A 25,155-nucleotide genomic window follows, 5' to 3' on the forward strand; every position below is an offset into this window, starting at 1 on the left:
TTAAGTCTTATTGGTCCTTTTCCAACAAATCTTTTCCCACTTGTGCCTGTAACCTCTGTCTGTGTCACAAATGACACCCTATTCCCTATATAGTGCACTACTTTTGACCAAAACCCTATGGGCTATATAGGGTGTCATTTGGAACGCAACCCAGTATAGGTTATCCCTCCACACTTCCTTTCCCAGTCCACCCTTATCCTGTTGACTTCCTGCCCTATCTTGCTTCCTGTTTCATAAACAGTTTGGTCTGATCACTTTACAATCCAGATTAGAAGAGCCTAGAGATCAATTGAGGTGCCTCAGCAAGCAGATTTAGACATGGAGGACAGTATTTTAAAACTATTGGCCGACCAACTGTGTTAACCTGAGAAATATTTATGAGAACTCCAAGGATTATGTCCATCGTCTCTCTGGGCCATCATTTCAAATCAAACTGGAGTCAGAGGCTAATATGCCCAATACCTTAGATTAGTACATTTTATATGAAATTATTTTAGCTTCCTTTGTCCGTTACTTATACTATAGGTTGGCAATGGACAGACGGGTAGAATTTTGAGCATCTACCGGTCTATCGTTAACACCACTGAGCAGAGTACCTGCCATGAATTGTAAACCAATTTTACATATAGAAACGGGAGAAAAGAGGGAGATCCCTGTAACACACTGCGCTGAAAGCAAGTGTACGAACGGCCCCGCACTGCGCCAACAGTCCGTCTGGTGAGGTTTCTGCTTCAGGCTATAAGAGCTACTGTACTTTACCATGTAGCAGTCGGCGGCGGTTCTAGACCATTTCAACTGGGGCCAATTGTACTGTTAGAGGGCCCAGTTACATTAGACGTTAATTGTTGTTAAAGTTTTCTTCACTGCATTGCAGGCAAACTTGCAGATGCATGTGGTACGATACTGTTGTGTTCCGTCTAAAGCCGTCCCTCTAGAAAATGTGTGGGTTAAATTAGTGTTCCGCATTGCCACTGTCTAACGCATGTAAAAATTATTTCCTACTCCACATTTAGGGGGTCCAAAATTGTTGTCACAGGGGCACTGGCCCCCCCGCCCCCCCCAGAACCGCTAGTGGTCGGCGTGGCAGGCTGATCTAATGTGTAGCAGCCGGCCTGACAGTCTGATCTAACGTGTAGCGGCTGGCCTGACAGTCTGATCTAACGTGTAGCGGCCGGCCTGACAGTCTGATCTAATGTGTAGCAGCCGGCGTGGCAGGCTGATCTAACGTGTAGCGGCCGGCGTGGCAGGCTGATCTAACGTGTAGCGGCCGGCGTGGCAGGCTGATCTAATGTGTAGCAGCCGGCGTGGCAGGCTGATCTGTCATGAGGCAGATGAGGCTGTTTCTATATTCAGTCAGTTGTAAGCCTTGGCAGGTAGTTTGTCCATCGGTATATTTTCTGACTGTGGCATACACCTCAACACAGACAATGACAGGACAAGATTAGCTGTTGAGACAAGAAGAAGAAGCAGCAAGTCTGTATAGAGAGTCAAACATATTTATGAATCCACATTGAGCGCAGAATACCACTTGTTTAGAGTCTCTCTACAAGTCCTTCCATGTAACATCCTCTTCCTTTCCTTCACACTAGAAACTACCGCTTGGTAACTGGTCGACTATTTTCACAGGCTATAAAATGCAGCATTCACAATCCAAATGACAAGGTAAAATAAAATTCTAAAAAAATAAATAACTCAAATATTCAGTGACAGCTACCTAGTCTATATAAATACAACCAAACAATATTATCATTAAACAAATGGCATGGGAAAAGGCCTGACAATGTAACCAAACCTTTCTATCCACAGAAGGTGCTATTCCACAGTAGTCCTAATTTATTCATTCTAGGGGGCAAATGAATGAATGCCAGCAGATTAAAGAAATCATTCTTACTCTATTGTACTGTTTGATTGGATAATAGTTGATTTGACCTTAGTTATCAGTGTTAAAAGGTCAAATATAAGTCACAATTCTGATGCAATGTCTGCTGGGTAATAGATCTCGTCTTCTTTACCGGGTTGGTTCAACTGAGAAGACAGGAGGTAAAACAGGACAAGTTAAAGGAAAAACATTTCACTTGATAATCTTCTATACTCCACTGATAAAATACAGATGTTTCTAACATAATCCATTTCCTAATAAGTAACAGATTACTGCGACAGGTAGCCAAGTGGTTAGCGCATTGGGCCAGTAACCGAAAGGTTGCTGGATCGAATCCCCGAGCTGACAAGGTAAAAAAAATCTGTCTTGCCTAGTTAAATAAAGGATAAATAAATAAAATACTCTAGATCCACTGATAACCAAGGCTGATTTGGAACTAAGCAGCACTTACTGTAAGATGAGATGTCGATCTCGTCGGGCAGCTCACTGATGTTCACCTCGAATCGGTCCTGGACGTCGTTAAGTGTACGGGCATCCGTCTCATCAGACACAAATGTGATGGCCAGGCCTTTGGTGCCAAACCTGCCCGCCCTGGCAACCTGATGAGTAAGACGCACACAAACAACTTAAAAAAGGGCTTTATAACGAAGTAACCTTATAATGATGCTGCTACTGGTAAGACGGACGGACGAGGCTTTAACAAAACAACCTGTATCAGCGTGTTGAGGGGATACAGCTGAGCAAGGCGAGGCTCAGAATCACTCATCTACATCACATCATGAGTCGTAGACAGTCTTTAATAGTCTACGGGACAGTCTTTAGGGTAGGGGGCAGCATTTGGGAATTTTGGATGAAAAGCGTGCCCAAATTAAAACCGCCTGCTACTCAGGCCCAGAAGCTAGGATATGCATATAATTAGTAGATTTGGATAGAAAACACTCGAAAGTTTCCAAAATTGTTAAAATAATGTCTGAGTATAACAGAACTTATATGGCAGGTGAAAACCTGAGGAAAATCCATCCAGGAAGTACTATTATTTTGAAAGGCTGTTTTTCCATTGAAAGCCTATCCACCATACAAAGACTTAGGACCCAGTTCATGATCTCTATGGCTTCTTCTACATGTGGCCAGTCTTTAGGCATTGTTTCAGGCTTTTACTCTGAAAAATGAGGGAGATACAGCACTTTCAATGAGTGGACAGTGGACATTTCCAGACATGAGTCCAGCGCGTGATCGGGAGCGCGCCTTTCTTGTTTCTCCTTTTCTATTGACGAAGCTTTTGTCCGGTTGAAATATGATCGAATATTTATGACAAAAACAACCTGAGGATGGATTTTAAACATTGTTTGACATGTTTCTACTAACCTTTATTGTACTTTTTTGACTTTTCGTCTTGATGTTGAGAGCACGCATTGTGCCTATGGATTACTGAACTAAATGCACCAACAAAACGGAGGTTTTTGGACATAAAGAGGGACATTATCGAACCAAACGAACATTTATTGTGTAACATGGTGTCCTGGGAGTGCCACCAGATGAAGATCATCAAAGGTAAATTATTAATTTTAACGCTATTTCTGACTTTTGTGAGCTCTCTCCTTGGCTGGAAAATGGCTGTAAGGTTCTGTGGCTAGACGCTGACCTAACATAATTGCATGGTGTGCTTTCTCCGTAAAGCCTTTTTGAAATCAGACCCAGCGGTTGGATTTCCAAAAGTTTATCTTTAAAATGGTGTATAATACTTGTATGTTTGAGGAATTTTGGGATTTCTGTTGTTTTGAATTAGGCGCCCTGCAATTTCACTGGCTGTTGTTGAGGTGGGACGCTAGGTTAATAGTCTACGGGACAGTCTTTAACAGTCTACAGGACTTACCCTGTGCAGGTACGTGTCAGAGTCTTCTGGCATGTCGTAGTTGAAGGCGATGTTGACCCTCTCGATATCCATCCCTCTGCCAAACAGGTTGGTGGCCACCAGGATACGTCTCTGGAAGTCTTTAAATTGTTGGTAACGAGAGAGACTGGGGAAGGACATCGGGGAGAAAGAGGGGGTGGAATTAGTTTAGAAAAAGATGGTCAATGACCGTGCCAGATCAATAACTTATAGTATTCATGTTCAATATAATACAGACAAAACAGAACCACACACCAACTATCTACGTACCGTTCCTCCTGAGGCATCCCGCGGTGGATGGCAATAGCCGGGAAGTTCTGCTCAACCAACAGCTGGGCCAGAGCCACACAGCGCTGAACGGACTTCACAAAGATCACCACCTATAATAACACATAATATCACTACACACACACACACACACACACTGGGCCAGAGCCACACAGCGCTGCACGGACATCACAACACACACTGGGACAGACATCACAACACACACTGGGCCAGACATCACAACACACACTGGGCCAGACATCACAACACACACTGGGCCAGACATCCCAACACACACTGGGCCAGACATCACAACACACACTGGGCCAGAGCCACACAGCGCTGCACGGACTTCACAAAGATCACCACCTATAATAACACATAATATCACTACACACACACACACACACACACACACACACACTGGGCCAGACATCACAACACACACTACATTTGACTACAGTCATTTGCATTTTTATATTCAAAATTTGACTTGTCTAGTCAGCGTTTTTTGCTTTCCCTGAATGTCCTGCCATTATGTACCACGGTGGAACAGGAAACACAGTACCAGGTTGAACTAAGACGTTGACTACACACACACTATTTACATACAAAAACTTGCCCAGCTAGCAATTACTTTGTTCCTGTTTCTCCTGCCAATGTGCCTCTGTGGAATATTATAATTCATTCCAGTACCTGGTTTAACATCATAATTCATTCCAGTACCTGGTTTAACATTATAATTCATTCCAGTACCTGGTTTAACATTATAATTCATTCCAGTACCTGGTTTAACATCATAATTCATTCCAGTACCTGGTTTAACATCATAATTCATTCCAGTACCTGGTTTAACATCATAATTCATTCCAGTACCTAGTTGAACATCATAATTCATTCCAGTACCTGGTTTAACATTATAATTCATTCCAGTACCTGGTTTAACATTATAATTCATTCCAGTACCTGGTTTAACATCATAATTCATTCCAGTACCTGGTTTAACATCATAATTCATTCCAGTACCTGGTTTAACATCATAATTCATTCCAGTACCTGGTTGAATTCCAGCACGTCGAGGAGATCAAAGAGCTTCCTGTTCTTCTCGTTGTCCTTCAGTTTGACGTAGTACTGCTGCAGCCCGTGGAGAGTCAGCTTGGTCTCATCATCAACAAAGATTTCCATCGGCTGGGTGGAGCAAGCAAGTGGTGGGAAAGGGTTAGGGTGAGGGAAGGAGGGTTGGAGAGGGAGAGTGGAGGGGTGAGGCGTGTGGAGGGAAGGTAGGGGAATGAGGCACGTGAGGAGAGTTAACAGGGGGGTTGAGGAGAGTTAACGGGGGGGTTGAGGAGAGTTAACGGGGGGGTTGAGGAGAGTTAACGGGGGGGTTGAGGAGAGTTAACGGGGGGGGGTTGAGGAGAGTTAACGGGGGGGTTGAGGAGAGTTAACGGGGGGGTTGAGGAGAGTTAACGGGGGGGTTGAGGAGAGTTAACGGGGGGGGTTGAGGAGAGTTAACGGGGGGGGTTGAGGAGAGTTAACGGGGGGGGGTTGAGGAGAGTTAACGGGGGGGGGGTTGAGGAGAGTTAACGGTGGGGTTGAGGAGAGTTAACGGGGGGGTTGAGGAGAGTTAACGGGGGGGGGTTGAGGAGAGTTAACGGGGGGGTTGAGGAGAGTTAACGGGGGGTTGAGGAGAGTTAACGGGGGGGTTGAGGAGAGTTAACGGGGGGGGTTGAGGAGAGTTAACGGGGGGGGGTTGAGGAGAGTTAACGGGGGGGGGGTTGAGGAGAGTTAACGGGTGGGGGGTTGAGGAGAGTTAACGGGGGGGTTGAGGAGAGTTAACGGGGGGTTGAGGAGAGTTAACGGGGGGGTTGAGGAGAGTTAACGGGGGGGTTGAGGAGAGTTAACGGGGGGGTTGAGGAGAGTTAACGGGGGGGGTTGAGGAGAGTTAACGGGGGGGGTTGAGGAGAGTTAACGGGGGGGTTGAGGAGAGTTAACGGGGGGGGTTGAGGAGAGTTAACGGGGGGGTTGAGGAGAGTTAACGGGGGGGGTTGAGGAGAGTTAACGGGGGGGGTGAGGAGAGTTAACGGGGGGGGTTGAGGAGAGTTAACGGGGGGGTTGAGGAGAGTTAACGGGTTGACGGGGGGGGTTGAGGAGAGTTAACGGGGGGATGTTTGAGGAGAGTTAACGGGGGGGGTTGAGGAGAGTTAACGGGGGGGGTTGAGGAGAGTTAACGGGGGGGTTGAGGAGAGTTAACGGGGGGGGGGTTGAGGAGAGTTAACGGGGGGATGTTTGAGGAGAGTTAACGGGGGGGGTTGAGGAGAGTTAACGGGGGGGTTGAGGAGAGTTAACGGGGGGGTTGAGGAGAGTTAACGGGGGGGTTGAGGAGAGTTAACGGGGGGTTGAGGAGAGTTAACGGGGGGTTGAGGAGAGTTAACGGGGGGGGTTGAGGAGAGTTAACGGGGGGATGTTTGAGGAGAGTTAACGGGGGGGGTTGAGGAGAGTTAACGGGGGGGTTGAGGAGAGTTAACAGGGGGGTTGAGGAGAGTTAATGGGGGGGTTGAGGAGAGTTAACGGGGGGGTTGAGGAGAGTTAACGGGGGGGTTGAGGAGAGTTAACGGGGGGTTGAGGAGAGTTAACGGGGGGGGTTGACAGAGTATGACATGTTGTGAAGGGTTTTGAATGGTTGTTCCAGGTTTGTGAGGGACAGGTTTGTGAGGGACAGGTTTGTGAGGGACAGGTTTGTGGAGAGTGAGGGACAGGTTTGTGAGGGACAGGTTTGTGGAGAGTGAGGGACAGGTTTGTGAGGGACAGGTTTGTGAGGGACAGGTTTGTGGAGAGTGAGGGACAGGTTTGTGAGGGACAGGTTTGTGAGGGACAGGTTTGTGAGGGACAGGTTTGTGAGGGACAGGTTTGTGAGGGACAGGTTTGTGGAGAGTGAGGGACAGGTTTGTGAGGGACAGGTTTGTGAGGGACAGGTTTGTGGAGAGTGAGGGACAGGTTTGTGAGGGATAGGTTTGTGAGGGACAGGTTTGTGAGGGACAGAGGAGTTGTATGTACATATAGTAATACGGTAGATTGATACACGTTCAGGAGAGGGAAAGTAAACAGGAAGTGAAAAGGTTCCCAGAGAGCAGTGGTTAAAGTGACCAGGAAGAGGTGAATCAGAGAGACATGAAATCCAGGGAAATAGAGAGAGAGAGGGGATGGGGAGTTAGAGGGACACCAAAGGATTGACGTTCACACCCACACACCCCCAGACAGACAGACAGACAGACAGACAGACAGGCGAGCGCGCGCCACACACACACAGGACACCAATTCACATACTGATGCAACAGACAGCCAGACATCGCTCACCCTCACTAGTCACTACTATCCACACAACCCTTGCAAAAAAAACTAACAAATGTCAAACGAAAAGGCATAGTGATCAGATGAAATTTCAAGTTATTGTAAACCGTAACCACAAGTAATACATTAATGCTGTAATGTCCATTAAAACAAAAAGCCTGGCCCGCTTGGGAATAACTATGGCTGCTCAGCTTGACGCGAGATCGATTCATCTTCACAACACAATCATCTACACACCACTTTGACTCGGTCTCCCTGGCAGCAGCTGTGTCTAACTAAACAGTGAGGAAACAGTCTGTCAATTAGATGTTCTACATGATCAATCAGGGACATCATTTACTGTGAGGCTGTACATCACAGATGACTAACTCATCAATCCAATTATATCAATGACATTTAATAAGTCATCTAACATTCACTCAGTCTGTCCTCTCAAACACTGTCATCTAACGTTCACCCAGTCTGTCCTCTCAATCACTGTCATCTAACATTCACTCAGTCTGTCCTTTCAATCCTAGTCGCCCTGTTACCAGGTGAAGGGTTTTAGGGAGCTGGATTTTCTTCTCTTTTCTGTTCAGTCTATTTTTCATATGACCACAGGGCTCTTCTACCCTTAGCTACCTCTTCAAGTATTTCAGAGTTACCTCATCGATTCACGGTAACACGAGACAGCTCCGTGTACCGTCTAGATTCACGGTAACACGAGACAGCTCCGTGTACCGTCTAGATTCACGGTAACACGAGACAGCTCCGTGTACCGTCTAGATTCACGGTAATACGAGACAGCTCCGTGTACCGTCTAGATTCACGGTAACACGAGACAGCTCCGTGTACCGTCTAGATTCACGGTAACACGAGACAGCTCCGTGTACCGTCTAGATTCACGGTAACGTAACACGAGACAGCTCCGTGTACCGTCTAGATTCACGGTAACACGAGACAGCTCCGTGTACCGTCTAGATTCACGGTAACACGAGACAGCTCCGTGTACCGTCTAGATTCACGGTAACACGAGACAGCTCCGTGTACCGTCTAGATTCACGGTAACACGAGACAGCTCCGTGTACCGTCTAGATTCACGGTAACACGAGACAGCTCCGTGTACCGTCTAGATTCACGGTAACACGAGACAGCTCCGTGTACCGTCTAGATTCACGGTAACACGAGACAGCTCCGTGTACCGTCTAGATTCACGGTAACACGAGACAGCTCCGTGTACCGTCTAGATTCACGGTAACACGAGACAGCTCCGTGTACCGTCTAGATTCACGGTAACACGAGACAGCTCCATGTACCGTCTAGATTCACGGTAACACGAGACAGCTCCGTGTACCGTCTAGATTCACGGTAACACGAGACAGCTCCGTGTACCGTCACATCTCCCTCCTCTTTTCTCTCTTCCATCCACATTACCTCCAACTCCCTCTCTCTCCCCCCTTTCTTCACATCAGGGTGTTCTGTCTTGTCACTCCCTCTGTCTGGGCAGCGGGTGGTCACTCCCTCTGTCTGGGCAGCGGGTGGTCACTCCCTCTGTCTGGGCAGTGGGTGGGTGGTCACTCCCTCTGTCTGGGCAGTGGGTGGGTGGTCACTCCCTCTGTCTGGGCAGCGGGTGGTCACTCTGTCTGGGCAGTGGGTGGGTGGTCACTCCCTCTTTCTGGGCAGTGGGGTAACCAAGGTTCATGTCTGTCATTTATTACCAAGGCGTCCTGATGCTTGGGTAACAGCTTATGGACAGAATAGCGGCCATTTTCCCTTGTGAAACGGGCGTCATGTTCTACAGGGTTAATAGTCCATCTCCAGCCAGTTACTTCAATTCCATTTAAAAGCAGACTGGCTGACAAAGAGGTAATGGGGACATTTTTGCTCGGCTCAGCGGACCAAGGCAATTTCACTGCGCTTTCTTTCCGCTTTGTTGGGAAACTAATGAACTACAGCGACCCAGAGAGCCAGGCGGCGTCCACATAATGAACTACACAGCGACCCAGAGAGCCAGGCAACGTCCACATAATGAACTACACAGCGACCCAGAGAGCCAGGCAACGTCCACATAATGAACTACAGCGACCCAGAGAGCCAGGCGGCGTCCACATAATGAACTACAGCGGCCCAGAGAGCCAGGCGGCGTCCACATAATGAACTACAGCGACCCAGAGAGCCAGGCGGCGTCCACATAATGAACTACAGCGACCCAGAGAGCCAGGCGGCGTCCACATAATGAACTACAGCGACCCAGAGAGCCAGGCGGCGTCCACATAATGAACTACAGCGACCCAGAGAGCCAGGCAACGTCCACATAATGAACTACAGCGACCCAGAGAGCCAGGCGGCGTCCACATAATGAACTACAGAGAGCCAGGCGGCGTCCACATAATGAACTACAGCGACCCAGAGAGCCAGGCAACGTCCACATAATGAACTACAGCGACCCAGAGAGCCAGGCAGCGTCCACATAATGAACTACAGCGACCCAGAGAGCCAGGCAACGTCCACATAATGAACTACAGAGAGCCAGGCGGCGTCCACATAATGAACTACAGCGACCCAGAGAGCCAGGCGGCGTCCACATAATGAACTACAGCGACCCAGAGAGCCAGGCGGCGTCCACATAATGAACTACAGAGAGCCAGGCGGCGTCCACATAATGAACTACAGCGACCCAGAGAGCCAGGCAGCGTCCCCTTCTTTCACTCTCCAGAGCTTGGCTCATCAGTCTTCCTCCTCATTTCTCTATGCTTGTGTTATTTGTTTGACTGAGGTTCTTTGTGATACTTCGTCTTTACATTTAACTAGGAAAGTCAGATTAAGAACACATACTTATTTTCAATGACGGCATAGGAACGGTGGTTAACTGCCTTGTTCAGGGGGGATTCGGGGATTTGTTTTTGCAACCTTCCGGTTACTAGTCCAACGCTCTAACCACCTGCCTTACATGGCAGGCTGACTACCTGTTACGCGAGGGCAACATGAAGCCAAGGTAAGTTGCTAGCTAGCATTAAACTTATCTTATAAAAAACTATCAATCTTAACATAATCACTAGTTAACTACACATGGTTGATGATATTACTAATTTATCTAACGTGTCCTGCGTTGCATATAATCAATGCCATGCCTGTTAATTTCTCATCGAATCACAGCCTACTTCGACAAACGGGTGATGATTTAACAAGCGCATTTGCGAAAAAAGCACTGTCGTTGCACCAATGTACATAACCATAAACATCAATGCCTTTCTTTAAAATCAATACACAAGTATATATTTTTAAACCTGCATATTTAGTTAATATTGCCTGCTAACATGAATTTGTGTCACTTCTCTTGCGTTCCGTGCAAGCAGTCAGGGTACATACAGCAGTTTGGGCCGCCTGGCTCATTGCGAACTGTGTGAAGTCCATTTATTCCTAACAAAGGCCGTAATTAATTTGCCAGAATTGTACATAATTATGACATAACATTGAAGGTTGTGCAATGTAACAGCAATATTTAGACTTAGGGATGCCACCCGTTAGATAAAATACGGAGCGGTTCCGTATTTCACTGAAATAATAAACGTTTGGTTTTCGAAATGATAGTTTCCGGATTCGACCATATTAATGACCTAAGGCTCGTATTTCTGTGTGTTATTATGTTATAATTAAGTCAATGATTTGATATTTGATAGAGCAGTCTGACTGAGCGATGGTAGGCAGCAGCAGGCTCGTAATCATTCATTCAAACAGCACCTTCGTGCGTTTTGCCAGCAGCTCTTCGCAATTCTTCAAGCATTGCGCTGTTTATGACTTCAAGCCTGTCAACTCCCAAGATTAGGCTGGTGTAACCGATGTGAAATGGCTAGCTAGTTAGTGGGGTGCGCATTAATAGCGTTTCAAACGTCACTCGCTCTGAGACTTGGGAGTGGTTGTTCCCCTTGCTCTACATGGGTAACGCTGCTTCGAGGGTGGCTGTTGTCGATGTGTTCCTGGTTCGAGCCCAGGTAGGAGCGAGGAGAGGGACTGAAGCTATACTGTTACACTGGCAATACTAAAGTGCCTATAAGAACATCCAATAGTCAAAGGTATATGAAATACAAATCGTATAGAGAGAAATAGTCCTATAATTCCTATAAAAACTACAACCTAAAACTTCTTACCTGGGAATATTGAAGACTCATGTTAAAAGGAACCACCAGCTTTCATATGTTCTCATGTTCTGAGCAAGGAACTGAAACGTTAGCTTTTTTTACATGGCACATATTGCACTTTTACTTTCTTCTCCAACACTGTGTTTTTGCATTATTTAAACCAAATTGAACATGTTTCATTATTTATTTGAGGCTAAATTGATTTTATTTATGTATTATATTAAGTTAAAATAAGTGTTAATTCAGTATTGTTGTAATTGTTATTATTACAAATAAATAAATAAATAAAAATATATATATAAAAAAAAAAAAAATTGTCTGATTAATCGGTATCGGCTTTTTTTGGTCCTCCAATAATCGGTATTGGCGTTGAAAAATCATAATCGGTCGACCTCTACTCTCAACTACAGGGCAGTGAACCGGGGGGGTTTACGAGCAGTTTAGAGCAGAGCGTACACACTCATGCCAACCACCTTAATAAATAAAAGGTGAAAAGTTTGTCGAGACATATTGTTGTTGCTTGGCTAGATTACAAGATTATTTAACTTGCTTCTGGAACGAACGCATCGTTAAACGAACGCTGGGCTGGGCAGCATAGTGACATCAGGGAGGTCAGATTCGTAACGTACAGACTGGAAACTGGACCTATTTGCACCTGGATGACCGTGTTAAACTTCATGAAGAAGAAAGACTGCATGCATTTCAGTTGAACAGCACAAGCTAGTCTATAAAGGAGACTCCATTAACCTGTTGGGGCTAGGGGGCAGTATTTGCACGGCCGGATAAAAAACGTACCCGATTTAAACTGGTTACTACTCTTGCCCAGAAACGAGAATATGCATATAATTAGTAGATTTGGATAGAAAACACTCTAAAGTTTCTAAAACTGTTTGAATGGTGTCTGTGAGTATAACAGAACTCATATGGCAGGCCAAAACCTGAGAAGATTCCATACAGGAAGTGCCCTGTCTGACAATTTGTTCTCCTTCTAGGGCATCTCTATCAAAAATACAGCATCTCTGCTGTAACGTGACATTTTCAAAGGCTTCCATTGGCTCTCAGAAGGCGCCAGAAAGTGGAATGACGTCTCTGCAGTCTCTGGGCAAAAAACAGCAGGAGTTTTTGTGAGTGGTCAGGCAGGGAACAATGACACTGGAGCGCGCGTGCACGAGACTACTCCATTTTTTTCTTTCAGTCTTTGAATGAATACAACGTCGCCCGGTTGGAATATTATCGCTATTTCATGAGAAAAATAGCATAAAAATTTATTTTAAACAGCGTTTGACATGCTTCGAAGTACGGTAATGGAATATTTTGAATTTTTTTGTCATGAAATGCGCCGGGCGCGTCCCCCTACGGATAGTGACCTCAACGCACGAACAAAACGGAGCTATTTCAATATAACTATGGATTATTTGGAACCAAAACAACATTTGTTGTTGAAGTAGAAGTCCTGGGAGTGCATTCTGACAAACAGCAAAGGTAATCCAATTTTTCTTATAGTAAATCTGAGTTTGGTGAGGGCCAAACTTGGTGGGTGTCAAATTAGCTAGCCGTGATATCTACTCAGAATATTGCAAAATGTGCTTTCGCCGAAAAGCTATTTTAAAATCTGACACCGCGATTGCATAAAGGAGTTCTGTATCTATAATTCTTTAAATAATTGTTATGTATTTTGTGAACGTTAATCGTGAGTAATTTAGTAAATTCACCGGAAGTTTGCGGTGGGTATGGTAGTTCTGAACATCACATGCTAATGTAAAAAGCTGGTTTTTGATATAAATATGAACTTGATTGAACAAAACATGCATGTATTGTATAACATAATGTCCTAGGAGTGTCATCTGATGAAGATCATCAAAGGTTAGTGCTGCATTTAGCTGTGGTTTTGGTTTTTGTGACATATATGCTTGCTTTCAAAATGGCTGTGTGATTATTTTTGGCAGGGTACTCTCCTGACATAATCTAATGCTTTGCTTTCGTTGTAAAGCCTTTTTGAAATCGGACAATGTGGTTAGATTAACGAGAGTCTTGTCTTTAAAATGGTGTAAAATAGTCATATGTTTGAGAAATTGAAGTTATAGCATTTATGAGGTATTTGTATTTCGCGCCACGTGATTCCACTGGCTGTTGACAGGCAAGCATCCCACCTTGCCCAGGGAGGTTAACACATGACATTCTGGTGAAAGGTGAGCCACTACACTACTAGCGTAAGGTGTTACTGTACCGAGTTAGTGACCAAGCATAGGCCATCCGCATAGAACTAAGGCCTTCCTATGTCAGTGGGCTGTCACTTCCCTTATAGAGGTGGGACTGTTCGACGTCTAGAAAGACGTCGCTGCCTCTCTCATTTCAGACTCAGGGGGCTAACTCCTCCACCCCCCTTTACCCCCGTTTCCGCCAGGCAAGGCAGAGCAGGGGGATGGGTGGAGGTGTGGAGGAAGGAGAGGCGTGGTGGACGCAGGAGGACAGGAGGTGTAATTACATCTTGCATGAACTTTCGGCAGACGGGGCGAATCTCTTTGCTCAGGGTGGCGCTGAACATCATGACCTGTTTCTCATGGGGGGTCAGACGGAATATCTCCTGGACGTCTCTGCGCATGTCTGAGGGAGAAAGGGAGGGGTTTTTGTTTTTTTGTTTGTAAATGTCGTTAGATCTCCTAGAATGTAAATAAGATTAATCTATAGTGTTGTGCTGTCCAATCTTCAATGATTCAGACTCACCAAGTTGTTCCAACATTTTGTCACACTCGTCCAGGATGAAGTGTTTGATGTGTCGCAGGTTGAGGGTCTTGTTGCGGATCAGGGCCAGGATTCGCCCCGGCGTCCCCACCACCACATGGGGACACTCCTTCTTTAACACCTCCTCATCCTTCTTTATAGACAGGCCACCAAAGAACACTGCCACCTGGTGGGAGAGATGGGGAGAAAACCAGCAGTGGAAGAACTGTGAACTGTGTAGTTATTATCCAGACTGGAGGTTAAGAGGGTCAATAGCATTTCTGTACCTTGATAGTCGGCATGTACTTGGAGAATCTCTCATACTCCTTGCTGATCTGAAACGCCAGCTCTCGTGTGTGGCACATCACCAGCACTGACACCTAAACAAAGAGAGAAGGGTGGCCAGGGTGGGTAGTTTAATGCATTAGAAAGCTTAGTACTTCACAGACTGATGGACCAAGACCACGACAACAACAATGCTAGCTCTATAAACAGTCCCGAAGACAACGAGTGACAGACTGACGGAGGCAGAGAGAGAGAGAGAGGGGGGGAGGTAGGTAGAGAGAGAGAGAGAGTGAGAGAGGGTGAGAGAGAGAGTGAGATTACTTGTCCAGTGACAGGCTCCAGCTGCTGTAGGGTGGCCAGGACAAACACGGCCGTCTTGCCCATACCAGACTTAGCCTGGCACAGCACATCCATACCCAGGATAGCCTGAGGGATGCACTCATGTTGAACTGAAAGGAAAGTAGTCATACAAAATGATGAATGAATATTAGTGGTCATAAATGGTATAGTAATTACTTCAGAATCAACTAAATCAAAAACACAATGTACCAAATCATGATGCTATTACTTCCTGATTATAGTTTGAAAGTTGATACAGTACTTTGACACGATTAATCGTGGCACTTTGTCTTGAAGATGGGATGTATTCACTAGGAACCAAACAGGCCGAAACGGAAAGGGACTTACCTGAACTACATGACCAATAAGAAACCCTCAGTTTCGTGTGAAGCGTTTTCCGTTGTAAACCATTTTGCTACAGTGTGCACTAATGAATACGACCCAGATCTGTGATCTCTGTGATGTGGTGTGCAGCCCCTGGTTATAACCTAACTTGTACTACTCACCCTCAGAGGGATGCTCAAAGCCACAGTCCACGATCGCCCTCAGCAGCTCAGGCTTCAACAGGAAGTCTCTAAACCCAGACGAATGGATGGACACATAGGAGCCCTTCACACGCTCCTTTTTAATGGACAGAATATCCCCTCCTGATAGATCTCCCACCACATCATCCTCCTCATAGTCCAAGAGCTCATTCTCCACATCCTGCTCAGTCATCCTGGTCGGTAGGTAGGTAGGTAGGTGGGTAGGGAGACAGGGAGACAGAGAGACAGAGAGACAGAGAGAGAGAGACAGACAGACAGACAGACAGACAGACAGACAGACAAATAGTCATAAGCACATCCCATCAACTTGTCAGTACATAACAAGGAGACACTTTCAACCTACAGTGCCTTCGGGAAGTATTCAACCTACAGTGCCTTCGGGAAGTATTCAACCTACAGTGCCTTCGGGAAGTATTCAACCTACGGTGCCTTCGGGAAGTATTCAACCTACGGTGCCTTCGGGAAGTATTCAGAACCCTTTACTCTTTCCACATTTTGTTACTTTACAGCCTTATTCTAAAATTGATTTAATCGTTTTTTCCACCCTCATCAATCTACACACAATACCCCATAATGACAAGGCAAAAACAGGTTTAAGAAATTTAAAATAAACTGAAATATCACATTTACATAAGTATTCAGACCCTTTACTCGGTACTTTGTTGAAGCATCTTTGGCAGCGATTACAGCGTTGAGTCTTCTTGGGTATGACGCTACAAGCTTGGCCCACCTGTATTTGGAGAGTTTCTCCTATTCTTCTCTACAGATCCTCTCAAGCTCTGTCAGGTTGGATGCGGAGCTTTGCTGCACAGCTATTTTCAGGTCTCTCCAGAGATGTTCGATCGGGTTCAAGTCCGGGCTCTGGCTGAGCCACTCAAGGACATTCAGAGACTTGTCCCAAAGCCACTCCTGCGTTGTCTTGTCTGTGTGCTTAGGGTTGTTGTCCTGTTGGAAGGTGAACCTTCACTCCAGTCTGAGGTCCTGAGCGCTCTGGAGCAGGTTTTCATCAAATACTATACTTCGTTCATCTTTGCCTCGATCCTGACTAGTCTCCCAGTCCCTGCCGCTGAAAAACATCCCCACAGCATGATGCTGCCACCACTATGCTTCACCGTAGGGATGATGCCAGGTTTCCTCCAGACGTGACGCTTGACATTCAGGCCAAAGAGTTCAATCTTGGTTTCATCAGACCAGAGAATCTTGTTTCTCATGGTCTGAGAGTACTTTAGGGGCCTTTTGGCAATCTCCAAGCGGGCTGTCATGTGCCTTTTACTGAGGAGTGGCTTCCGTCTGGCCACTCTACCATAAAGGCCTGATTGGTGGAGTGCTGCAGAGATGGTTGTCCTTCTGGAAGATTCACCCATCACCACAGAGGAACTCTAGAGCTCTGTCAGAGTGACCATCGGGTTCTTGGTCACCTCCCTGACCAAGGCCCTTCTCCCCCGATTGCTCAGTTTGGCTCTAGGAAGAGTTTTGGTGGTTCTAAACTTCTTCCATTTAAGAATTTGAGGCCACTGTGTTCTTGGGGACCTTCAATGCAGCAAAATAAATGTTTTGGTACCCTTCCCCAGATCTGTGCCTTGACACAATCCTGTCTCGAAGCTCGACAGACAATTCCTTCGACCTCGAGGCTTGGTTTTTGCTCTGACATGCACTGTCAACTGTGGGACCTTATATAGACAGGTGTGTGCCTTTCCAAATCATGTCCAATCAATTGAATTTACCACAGGTGGACTCCAATACAGTTGTTGAAACATCTCAAGGATGATCAATGGTATTTTATTTAACCTTTATTTAACCTTTATTTAACCTTTATTTAACCTTTATTTAACTAGGCAAGTCAGTTAAAGAACCAATTCTTATTTACAATCACGGCCTGCCCCAGGAAAACCCTAACCCGGACGACGGTGGGCCAATTCTGCGCTGCCCTATGGGACTCCCAATCACGGCCTGCCCCAGGAAAACCCTAACCCGGACGATGGTGGGCCAATTCTGCGCTGCCCTATGGGACTCCCAATCACGGCCGGTTGTGATACAGCCTGGAATCGAACCAGGGTCTGTAGTGATGCTTCTAGCACTGAGATGCAGTGCCTTAGACCGCTGCGCCTCTTGGGAAACAGGATGCAGCTGAGCTCAATTTCGAGTCTCCTAGCAAAGGGTCTGAAAACTTATGTAAATACAATATTTCAGATGTTTTTTTTTTTATACATTTGCAAAAATGTATAAAAACCTGTTTTTCCATTGTCATTATGGGATATTGTGTGTAGATTGATGAGGAAAAATACTATTTTAATCCCTTTTAGAATAAGGCTGTAACGTAACAAAATTAGGAAAATGGGAAGGGGTCTGAATACTTTCCGAATGCACTGTATGTGGACATGAAATGCGCCCATCAAATCAATGTGTGTCACATGTGGCGAATACAACAGGTGTAATGTTAGACCTCACCATGAAATGCATAGTTAACTGCATGTTTCAGAAAATGCAGCATGAAGCACTATATATGTTTATACTGTATTGTAGTCATGGCTCATCCTATATAACTATTGTTGTACACACCTTTTCTATTCATATCCTGTCTATACACACCATTACACATATATATACACACATACACATATAGTTTCATTTATTTAACTAGGCAAGTCAGTTAACAAATTCCTATTTACAATGACGGCCTACCCCGGCCAAACCCGGAAGACTGTGCGCCGCCCTATGGGACTCCCAATCACGGCCGGAACCAGGGTCTGTAGTGACGCAGTGCCTTAGACCGCTGGGCCACTCGGGAGCCCCTATGTATATATATGTATATACATCATATCTATACTCCGGACCCTGATATTTCTTAGGATTATGTGTGTATTTGGTTTTTTATTGCTAGGTATTATTACTGCACTGTTGGAGCTAGAAACAAACATTTCGCTGCACCTGCAAATCTCTGTAGATAACGTTACGCGGCCGTAACTTTCATTTGATGCTAAACTGTGTGGTGATGATGATGCTGATAATGATGAGAGGGTTAGAAAAACAAGTTTCATTTTATGTTATCTTCATTTCTATTTATGACAAGTTGTGGAATGAAATAAGTAAATGTAGTCGTAACTAACGCTATTAATTAGGGTTGTTAGCTTATCACGTGTGTCAACAGGAGTAACGTTAGGTAAAGGTTGGCTAGCTGGCTAACAAACACGACCCATGAGTTGGCTGGTCTAGATAGCTAGCTTCTTAAGCTTGACAAGCTAGCTATTCTACACGATGTGCAACATGGAAAATATACAGACAATAAATACATATTAAATAAATATTCCTAGTGTGCATTGTTTACCTTATTCGTTGTGAAGAAATGTAACTACAAGCGTTTGCAAATGAGAGCTATCGTTTTTTTTGTTACACGTCATCAACGTGCGACTGTGAGCATGCGTTGAACGTCCACGAACTGCGACCTGCACATTTGGCTAGGAAGTCTTTCACCAAAAATAACAACACTTCGAAAACGTTCTCTTACGTCGAGGTTTACAAAGGTGAGATTGGGAACTGCGCTGAAATTGGTATCGGGATACATTTTTGTTTGACAGCTCGGGATGTGTACACATTTCTTTTTAAAATAAGTATAGTATTAGCTAAACACGTGTTGACAGACTAGCTAAATAAGTGGCCAGCTAGCAAGCAACGTGACTGACTAACCTAGCTGTATCTTATTGCCAACCCCCAAAAGGTTGCTGACATTGTTCACTGATACCCCCCCCCCCCCCCCCCCCCCAGCCAGTGATGTCGTGTTTCAGTGGAGATCCCAACTTCTGTCCTGAGTGTGGGAACGTACTGCCTCTACCTGGACTGCAGGACACAGTCTCCTGTCCCCGCTGTGCATTCAGTTTACCTGTCACCGGTGAGGATGGGTTGTTTGTTGTCATCAGTCAAATGTCCCAGTTATAAATAATGTTGTAGCCTACTAAACAGACAGAATCGTTATCCAAAGGGAGCTACAACTAGCCTGAGTGCCAATTGCTTGTCACATCGGGGGCTCCCGAGTGGCGCAGCGGTCTAAGGCACAGCATCTCAGTGCTCGAGGCGTAACTACAGACCCCGGTTTGATTCCAGGCTGTATCACAACCGGCCGTGATTGGGAGTCCCATAGGGCGGCGCACAATTGGCCTAGCGTTGTCCGGGTTTGGCCGATGTAGGCAGTCATTGTACATTTTTTATTTTATTTTACCTTTATTTAACCAGGTAGGCTAGTTGAGAGCAAGTTCTTATTTACAACTTTGACCTGGCCAAGATAAAGCAAAGCAGTGCGACACAAACAACAGAGTTACACATGGAATAAACAAACATACAGTCAATAACACAATAGAAAAAAAGAGTCTATATACAGTGTGTGCAAATGAGGTGAGGAGGTAAGGCAATAAATAGACAATAGTAGCGAAGTAATTAAAATGTAGCAAATTAACACTGGAGTGATAGATGAGCAGATGTGCACGTAGAAATACTGCTGCAAATAAGAATTTGTTCTTAACTGACCTGCCTAGTTAAATAAAGGTTAAATCAAATAAATATCATCATGCCAAGCATGTTTGGCTTGACAATGACGAGCAATGGAGTTGGCATGAGCACAAACAGATCTGGGACCAGACAGTTTCCCTTTATCAATTTGATATTTTCATAAGTATGTGACGCATGATGTAACTTATGTTTTTGTGTCGTCGTTTTCAGAATTTTCAGGTCAAGAGATCAGGTCTTCTGTTGTCTTTAATCCTCTCGAAGGGTCCTCTGTTGCTGTGGAGGAGGAGGACTCAGAACTCAAGGGAGCTGTGGTAGGAATTCATTGCAATACAGTTCCTGTTCATAAATGATCAATGGTCCCATTTAAAACTAGGGAAATCAAATTGAAACACGGAGTAACATGTTTCTGTTCAATACTCAAGAAACTCCATTTAGGCAATGTTCTGTCTGTAACCTCTAGAAATCTACACAACATAACTGTGTAATAATACTACTGTTATATATATCAATGTATGTTCCCTTAGAACCTCCTCAAACTCTTGCATTCTAGATTGACAGGCGCTGCTCTCGCTGCAATAAAGAAGGGATGGTTTATCACACCAGACAAATGAGATCTGCAGATGAAGGACAGACTGTCTTCTTCACCTGTATGCACTGCAGGTACATCTCACTCAAACACCAATTCACCAAGGCTATTCTGAGCCGTTCTCACCACCAGATTCATCAATCTATTCCATTTTATGTTGTTCTGCACCACACACACACACACAAGCACTTTACCCCACAAACTGTATGTAGTCCACATGTTTACTTATGACTGGATATGTTACTTATTATGATTTAATTTATGCATTCAGATATCAGGAGAAAGAGGACTCCTGAGAAGAGATGGAGATGCTTCCCCATTCCCCTGGACCGCCATCAATATTCTTCTCTTCTCCTCTCTTTTGTCTGTAAACAAGAATGTGTTTGATCTATGTAATGCAAACTTGAGATCTTATTGGAGAAAGCACAATTGGTATGCTATTCCTTGCTCTTCATTACTTGTAATGATGCTTAGGATAGTCGCTCCGGGGTGCTAAGCATTTCAATGGCTTGCCTTTGCTGCATCAGTTAGATTGCAGCTGCAGCATTTTGAATGAGGTTTGAATACTGATGTCTGATGTTTGTCTGCAGAGATTTTCAAGTGTGATTTGTGTGATTAAAATATTTGTCTTTAGAACATGTTTGGTTGCTTTTCTCCTTTCTACCTTTTGTCAACAATGTCAGATAATGACAGTGAATTTGCCTCAACATACATAATGTTTACAAATGTGTATATTAACAATTTATCATTTTGTTCGTCTTTATTTAAGTAAAAATACTACACTTACATTCACTGTGATGTTGAGTGCGGCACAAGCAGTTGCTCCAATCTGAAGACTCCCCTTGTAGAGGTCTGAATCACCTGGCCATCCAACATGGCGTCAATTACCTTTTTGTAAACTTGGAAGATGCTGAATTTTTTGGGACTTTAAAGATTTCTAGGAATTATTTAGGCCATTTCTGATCACCCTCAGGTAAAACGTTCTCCTTGATAATTTTTTGGGGGGGATGTAAATGCTTGTTTGAACCACAAAATCCCGTGTAAACACACTTTCATCCTTGCATTAGCTAGCTAACGTTCTATAGCTATGCTAAAGGAGGAGCAACTACCAATCATCTCCCGCTTCTTGTCCTCTGCAGAAGATGAAGCTGTGCTTGCAGTTACAATGCAAGAACCTCTATGAGTATCTGAAAGAGTTGAGCCCTGAGATGATGGACCGGTTGTACCATCCGGCCACATGTTTGGCTGTCTACATGTGCAGGATCAGTCCATTTAACAATCCTATTAAAAGGTACTTTAAAATATGACAACGTTTTTTATTCTATTTAACTAGGCAAGTCAGTTCGGAAAAAATTATTATTTACAAAGACGGCCTACCGGGGAACAGTGAACACTGCCTTGTTCAGGGGCAGAACGACATATTTATACCTTGTCAGCTCGGGGATTCAATCCAGCAACCTTTCAGTTACTAGTCCAACGCTTTAACCACTAGGCTACATACAAATGAATCTGTAATGCGCGTATTACCATGCATTATTACTTATAACACGTATGGAGCAGAACACAGACTGTCTACACATTTAGCACGATGATCTGTATTTTGGAAATACACTTGAAACAAATAGCCAAACTGAAAAATGCTTTCTGCTGCTAAAATCAGTGAAATGTAGGCTAAACTGACAACGGAGTGAAGAGCAGAAAGGGGGGGATTCTATCATCCAGAAGGCGAGGTCAGTACAGGTGCATCAAAGCTGGGACCGAGAGACTGAAAAACAGCTTCTATCTCAAGGCCATCAGACTGTTAAACAGCCATCACTAACACAGAGAGGCTGCTGCCAACATACTGACTCAAATCTCTTGCCACTTTAATAATTAAAAATTGGATGTAATAAATGTATCACTAGTCACTTTAATAATATCTACATGTCCTACACTACTCATCTCATATGGATATACTGCACTCTATACCATCTACTGCATCTTGTCTTTGCCGTTCGGCCATCCATATATGTATATGTACATATTCTTATTCATTCCTTTACACTTGTGTGTATAAGGTAGTAGTTGTGAAATTGATTATATTACTTGTTAGATTTTACTGTACTGTCGGAACTAGAAGCACAAGCATTTCGCTACACTCGCACTAACATCTGCTAACCATGTGTATGTGACCAATACAATTTGATTTGATTCTTGATAGGTATATGCCAGGGTTTACCTTAGCCGTTATTAGCTGGCTTTTGTCCAATGCATTTTTTGGGAAAAGCAGATAAATAAAATTGGTGCCAGCCAATTGTCCAGGAGAACAAGCAATCCCAGTGTGAAATAATGCATTTTAGCCTCTTCATTCATGGAAATACATTTCACTGGTCATGCTTATCGGTCTGTAGGTTAATTTGCATAATTCTATGTAATTAAACTGGGGCATGTGTACAGTATATTCGTTATGTATCTTATCACACGCGTACAGCATACAGATTACAGAGCCTTTGTGTAGAAAATCTGCCAGACAGGCAAGAGCTGCTTGCTAAAACTTCTTGTGGTGCTTTAAAACAACTGGGAACTCTGAGAAAATACACCAGGTCAAATCATGGCGTCAGTGATCGTCAGGTCAGAAAGTTGGAGCTCCAGTAAGAGTCCCGAGTTGGAATTCCGGTTTGGTTCACCGTTCAAAATGATTTTTACCAGTCGGAGGTCGTTTTTTCCCACAGTTCCCAGTTGTTTTGAACGCGGAATCAAACGGCAACGGAAGACGGGCTCTATCAGCGCGTCCCACATCACTTTGCAATGAGCTGGAGGCAGTATGCATGTTGAAAACATATACGGAATTGTTTGAAACCTGAACGTTTTAAAACTTTATGGGGCATGTCTGGCTTTGCTTCAAAGTAGCCTATTATATCTCCTCTCGACATCTTTCTAACTGATATTTTCATCTCTGTCACATGAAACCGCTTTCATGTTCTTTCCGCTAATTGCATTATGGAAAAGCTTATAATGTGAAGAAATAATAGTTTATCACCATTTTAAGCTAAACGTTCTTATCTGTTGCATTAGACACATTGCTTTTTAATGTTTTTTTTATGTAGCCTTGGCCTACTGGTTGTATGAATTTGGGATCTATCGTCCCACAACTGTCCCAGAGTCAGTTTGGAATAGGCTTATTTCTTTCTTGACAAGCTGACCAATATAATAGGTTGGCTAAACGTTTCTACTATAGTAGATTGACATAGGCTGGTGATTTTGCTGTTTCGTTAGTCGTGTTGTTGGCTGAGGAAAAGGAAATATGGACAGTTATTCTAACATGTTGAAAGAGCACATCGTTGTATCCTCGAATTGCCATAATCTAAACGGGCGGACGTCCTAATCAGGAGACGCACCCAAAGCACATGGGTCAGGTAAACACACACATAACGCTTCCCTTCTGTAATGTGCTTTCCCTTCGTAGTATATTATCTTCCTTCAGACTCGGCGAAATCCTATCGTTCTTATTCCAACCAGTGTTGCCAACTCATTTTCAGGGTAAGTTGTTAGATACAGGTTGACTTGTTGCTAAATGACGTTGTGATCGTATTACGTAGAATTAACAATAACGTTACTCAAATTGACTGACCATCTCGGCAAAAAATAGGATTTGACATTTGTTCAGGTACAGACTCCCACTCTTTTCTGTACTTCTGGCTGTACAATTTTGATTGAGACGTGTTGATTGATGTAAGTTCTGTTCAAGATCAAACATTCGTGACCAACTATATTCATTGGGTTTGGCTCGTCTAACCCGTACTCCTGCTGCAGCAGTCAGACAACAATGATTTGCAATTTACTGAAATTGCTGCTGGCTGTGCACGAGCTGAGCGCCTGCTGCCGACGTCACTCACCGTGCACTTCTGCAGCCAGGCGCGTGTGTTGTGACTGAGTGTGTGACAGAGAAAATCGATTTTGTATCATTTAGAGGGAAAATGCATTTTAGCGTTTGAGTCACTTTTCAAAAGTTGTTAAAAGTTCCAAATACATTTTTAAAAGTAGCTAAATTTGTTGCTAGGTGCTGTTTGAAAAACGAGTTTCCAGGGTACCCTGAAAAGTTGCTAAATTGGCATCACTGATTCCAACTCCGTTTCTCCCCACTTGGCAGGGTGTTTTAACACTGACATATCAGCGGATTTACATGCATTAATGTAGAACATTCAACTTTTACCATTAATTGATACAGTTTTATTTTTTATTACATTTTTATTTAACTAGGCAAGTCAGTTAAGATCAAACTCTCCTCTAACCCGGACGACGCTGGACCAATTGTGCGCTCTACGGGACTCCCGAACCACATCTGGTTGTGATACAGCCCAGGGTCTGTAGTGACACCTCTAGCACTGATGTGCAGTGCCTTAGACCACTGCGCCACTCGGGAGCCTCAACATGCTGTGTTGTTATGCAAAGAGTAACATCTCCAAATCATGGTCTGGATTAGTTGACTACTGAATATTCTGCTCACAGTCTAACTAACCACTAACTATATGTCACTGCTGTAGCACTGCTGTACTCAGTGGAGGGGATGAGTGAATCTCTGCTCACCTTCCTACAGCACCTGAGAGAGTTTGGCCTCGTCTTCCAGAGGAAGGTGCGATATGGTGGAGGAGCCAGATTAGATACGGTGGAGGAACCAGATTAGATAAGGTGGAGGA

At 44.4% G+C, this 25,155-nt stretch overlaps 2 protein-coding genes and 1 long non-coding RNA gene across 5 annotated transcripts; 2 read left to right on the plus strand and 1 right to left on the minus strand.

The window, feature by feature from the left end:
• Positions 1-1,480: 1,480 nt before the first annotated feature.
• ddx39b (DEAD (Asp-Glu-Ala-Asp) box polypeptide 39B) lies at positions 1,481-18,805 on the minus strand. Its single transcript, XM_029732810.1, has 11 exons — positions 18,719-18,805; positions 15,355-15,566; positions 14,831-14,958; positions 14,512-14,604; positions 14,228-14,411; positions 13,989-14,107; positions 5,094-5,225; positions 4,041-4,150; positions 3,753-3,897; positions 2,331-2,478; positions 1,481-2,025 (listed from the first exon to the last, which is right to left on the minus strand). Exons 2-11 carry the CDS (start codon positions 15,563-15,565, stop codon positions 2,009-2,011), a joined length of 1,287 nt encoding a protein of 428 aa, XP_029588670.1. The 5' UTR covers position 15,566; positions 18,719-18,805; the 3' UTR covers positions 1,481-2,008.
• LOC115174123 (uncharacterized) lies at positions 6,605-7,433 on the plus strand. 2 transcript variants are annotated; one of them, XR_003871734.1, is made up of 2 exons: positions 6,605-6,741; positions 6,794-7,433. It is a non-coding gene; the product is annotated as an uncharacterized LOC115174123 (long non-coding RNA). The 2 variants fall into 2 exon arrangements; XR_003871733.1 differs by having other exon boundaries at positions 6,831-7,433.
• A 23-nt stretch (positions 18,806-18,828) lies between the features above and the next one.
• On the plus strand, positions 18,829-21,117 carry polr1h (RNA polymerase I subunit H). Of its 2 annotated transcripts, none has more exons than XM_029732811.1 (5): positions 18,829-18,914; positions 19,160-19,279; positions 20,104-20,204; positions 20,444-20,553; positions 20,751-21,117. In XM_029732811.1, the coding sequence occupies exons 2-5, from the start codon at positions 19,162-19,164 to the stop codon at positions 20,773-20,775; spliced, it is 354 nt and encodes a 117-aa protein (XP_029588671.1). In that variant the 5' UTR covers positions 18,829-18,914; positions 19,160-19,161; the 3' UTR covers positions 20,776-21,117. The 2 variants fall into 2 exon arrangements, with proteins under 2 accessions (XP_029588671.1, XP_029588672.1); XM_029732812.1 differs by having other exon boundaries at positions 18,835-18,915; positions 19,154-19,279.
• Positions 21,118-25,155: the final 4,038 nt, after the last annotated feature.

The sequence above is a fragment of the Salmo trutta genome, chromosome 34 (assembly GCF_901001165.1).
Source record: "Salmo trutta chromosome 34, fSalTru1.1, whole genome shotgun sequence".
Lineage (NCBI taxonomy): Eukaryota > Metazoa > Chordata > Actinopteri > Salmoniformes > Salmonidae > Salmo > Salmo trutta.

What these genes read in the sequence shown, in the direction of transcription:
- polr1h (XM_029732811.1), top strand. Translation starts at nt 19,162, where the DNA reads ATGTCGTGTTTCAGTGGAGATCCCAACTTCTGTCCTGAGTGTGGGAAC. An exon ending in ATTCAGTTTACCTGTCACCG is followed by an intron (nt 19,280 to 20,103) that starts GTGAGGATGGGT and finishes CGTCGTTTTCAG; the next exon opens with AATTTTCAGGTCAAGAGATC. An exon ending in TTCACCTGTATGCACTGCAG is followed by an intron (nt 20,554 to 20,750) that starts GTACATCTCACT and finishes TTATGCATTCAG; the next exon opens with ATATCAGGAGAAAGAGGACT.
- ddx39b (XM_029732810.1), bottom strand. Translation starts at nt 15,565, where the DNA reads ATGACTGAGCAGGATGTGGAGAATGAGCTCTTGGACTATGAGGAGGAT. An exon ending in TGGAGCCTGTCACTGGACAA is followed by an intron (nt 14,605 to 14,830) that starts GTAATCTCACTC and finishes CTCTTTGTTTAG; the next exon opens with GTGTCAGTGCTGGTGATGTG. An exon ending in ACGTGCTGGAATTCAACCAG is followed by an intron (nt 4,151 to 5,093) that starts GTACTGGAATGA and finishes GTGTTATTATAG; the next exon opens with GTGGTGATCTTTGTGAAGTC.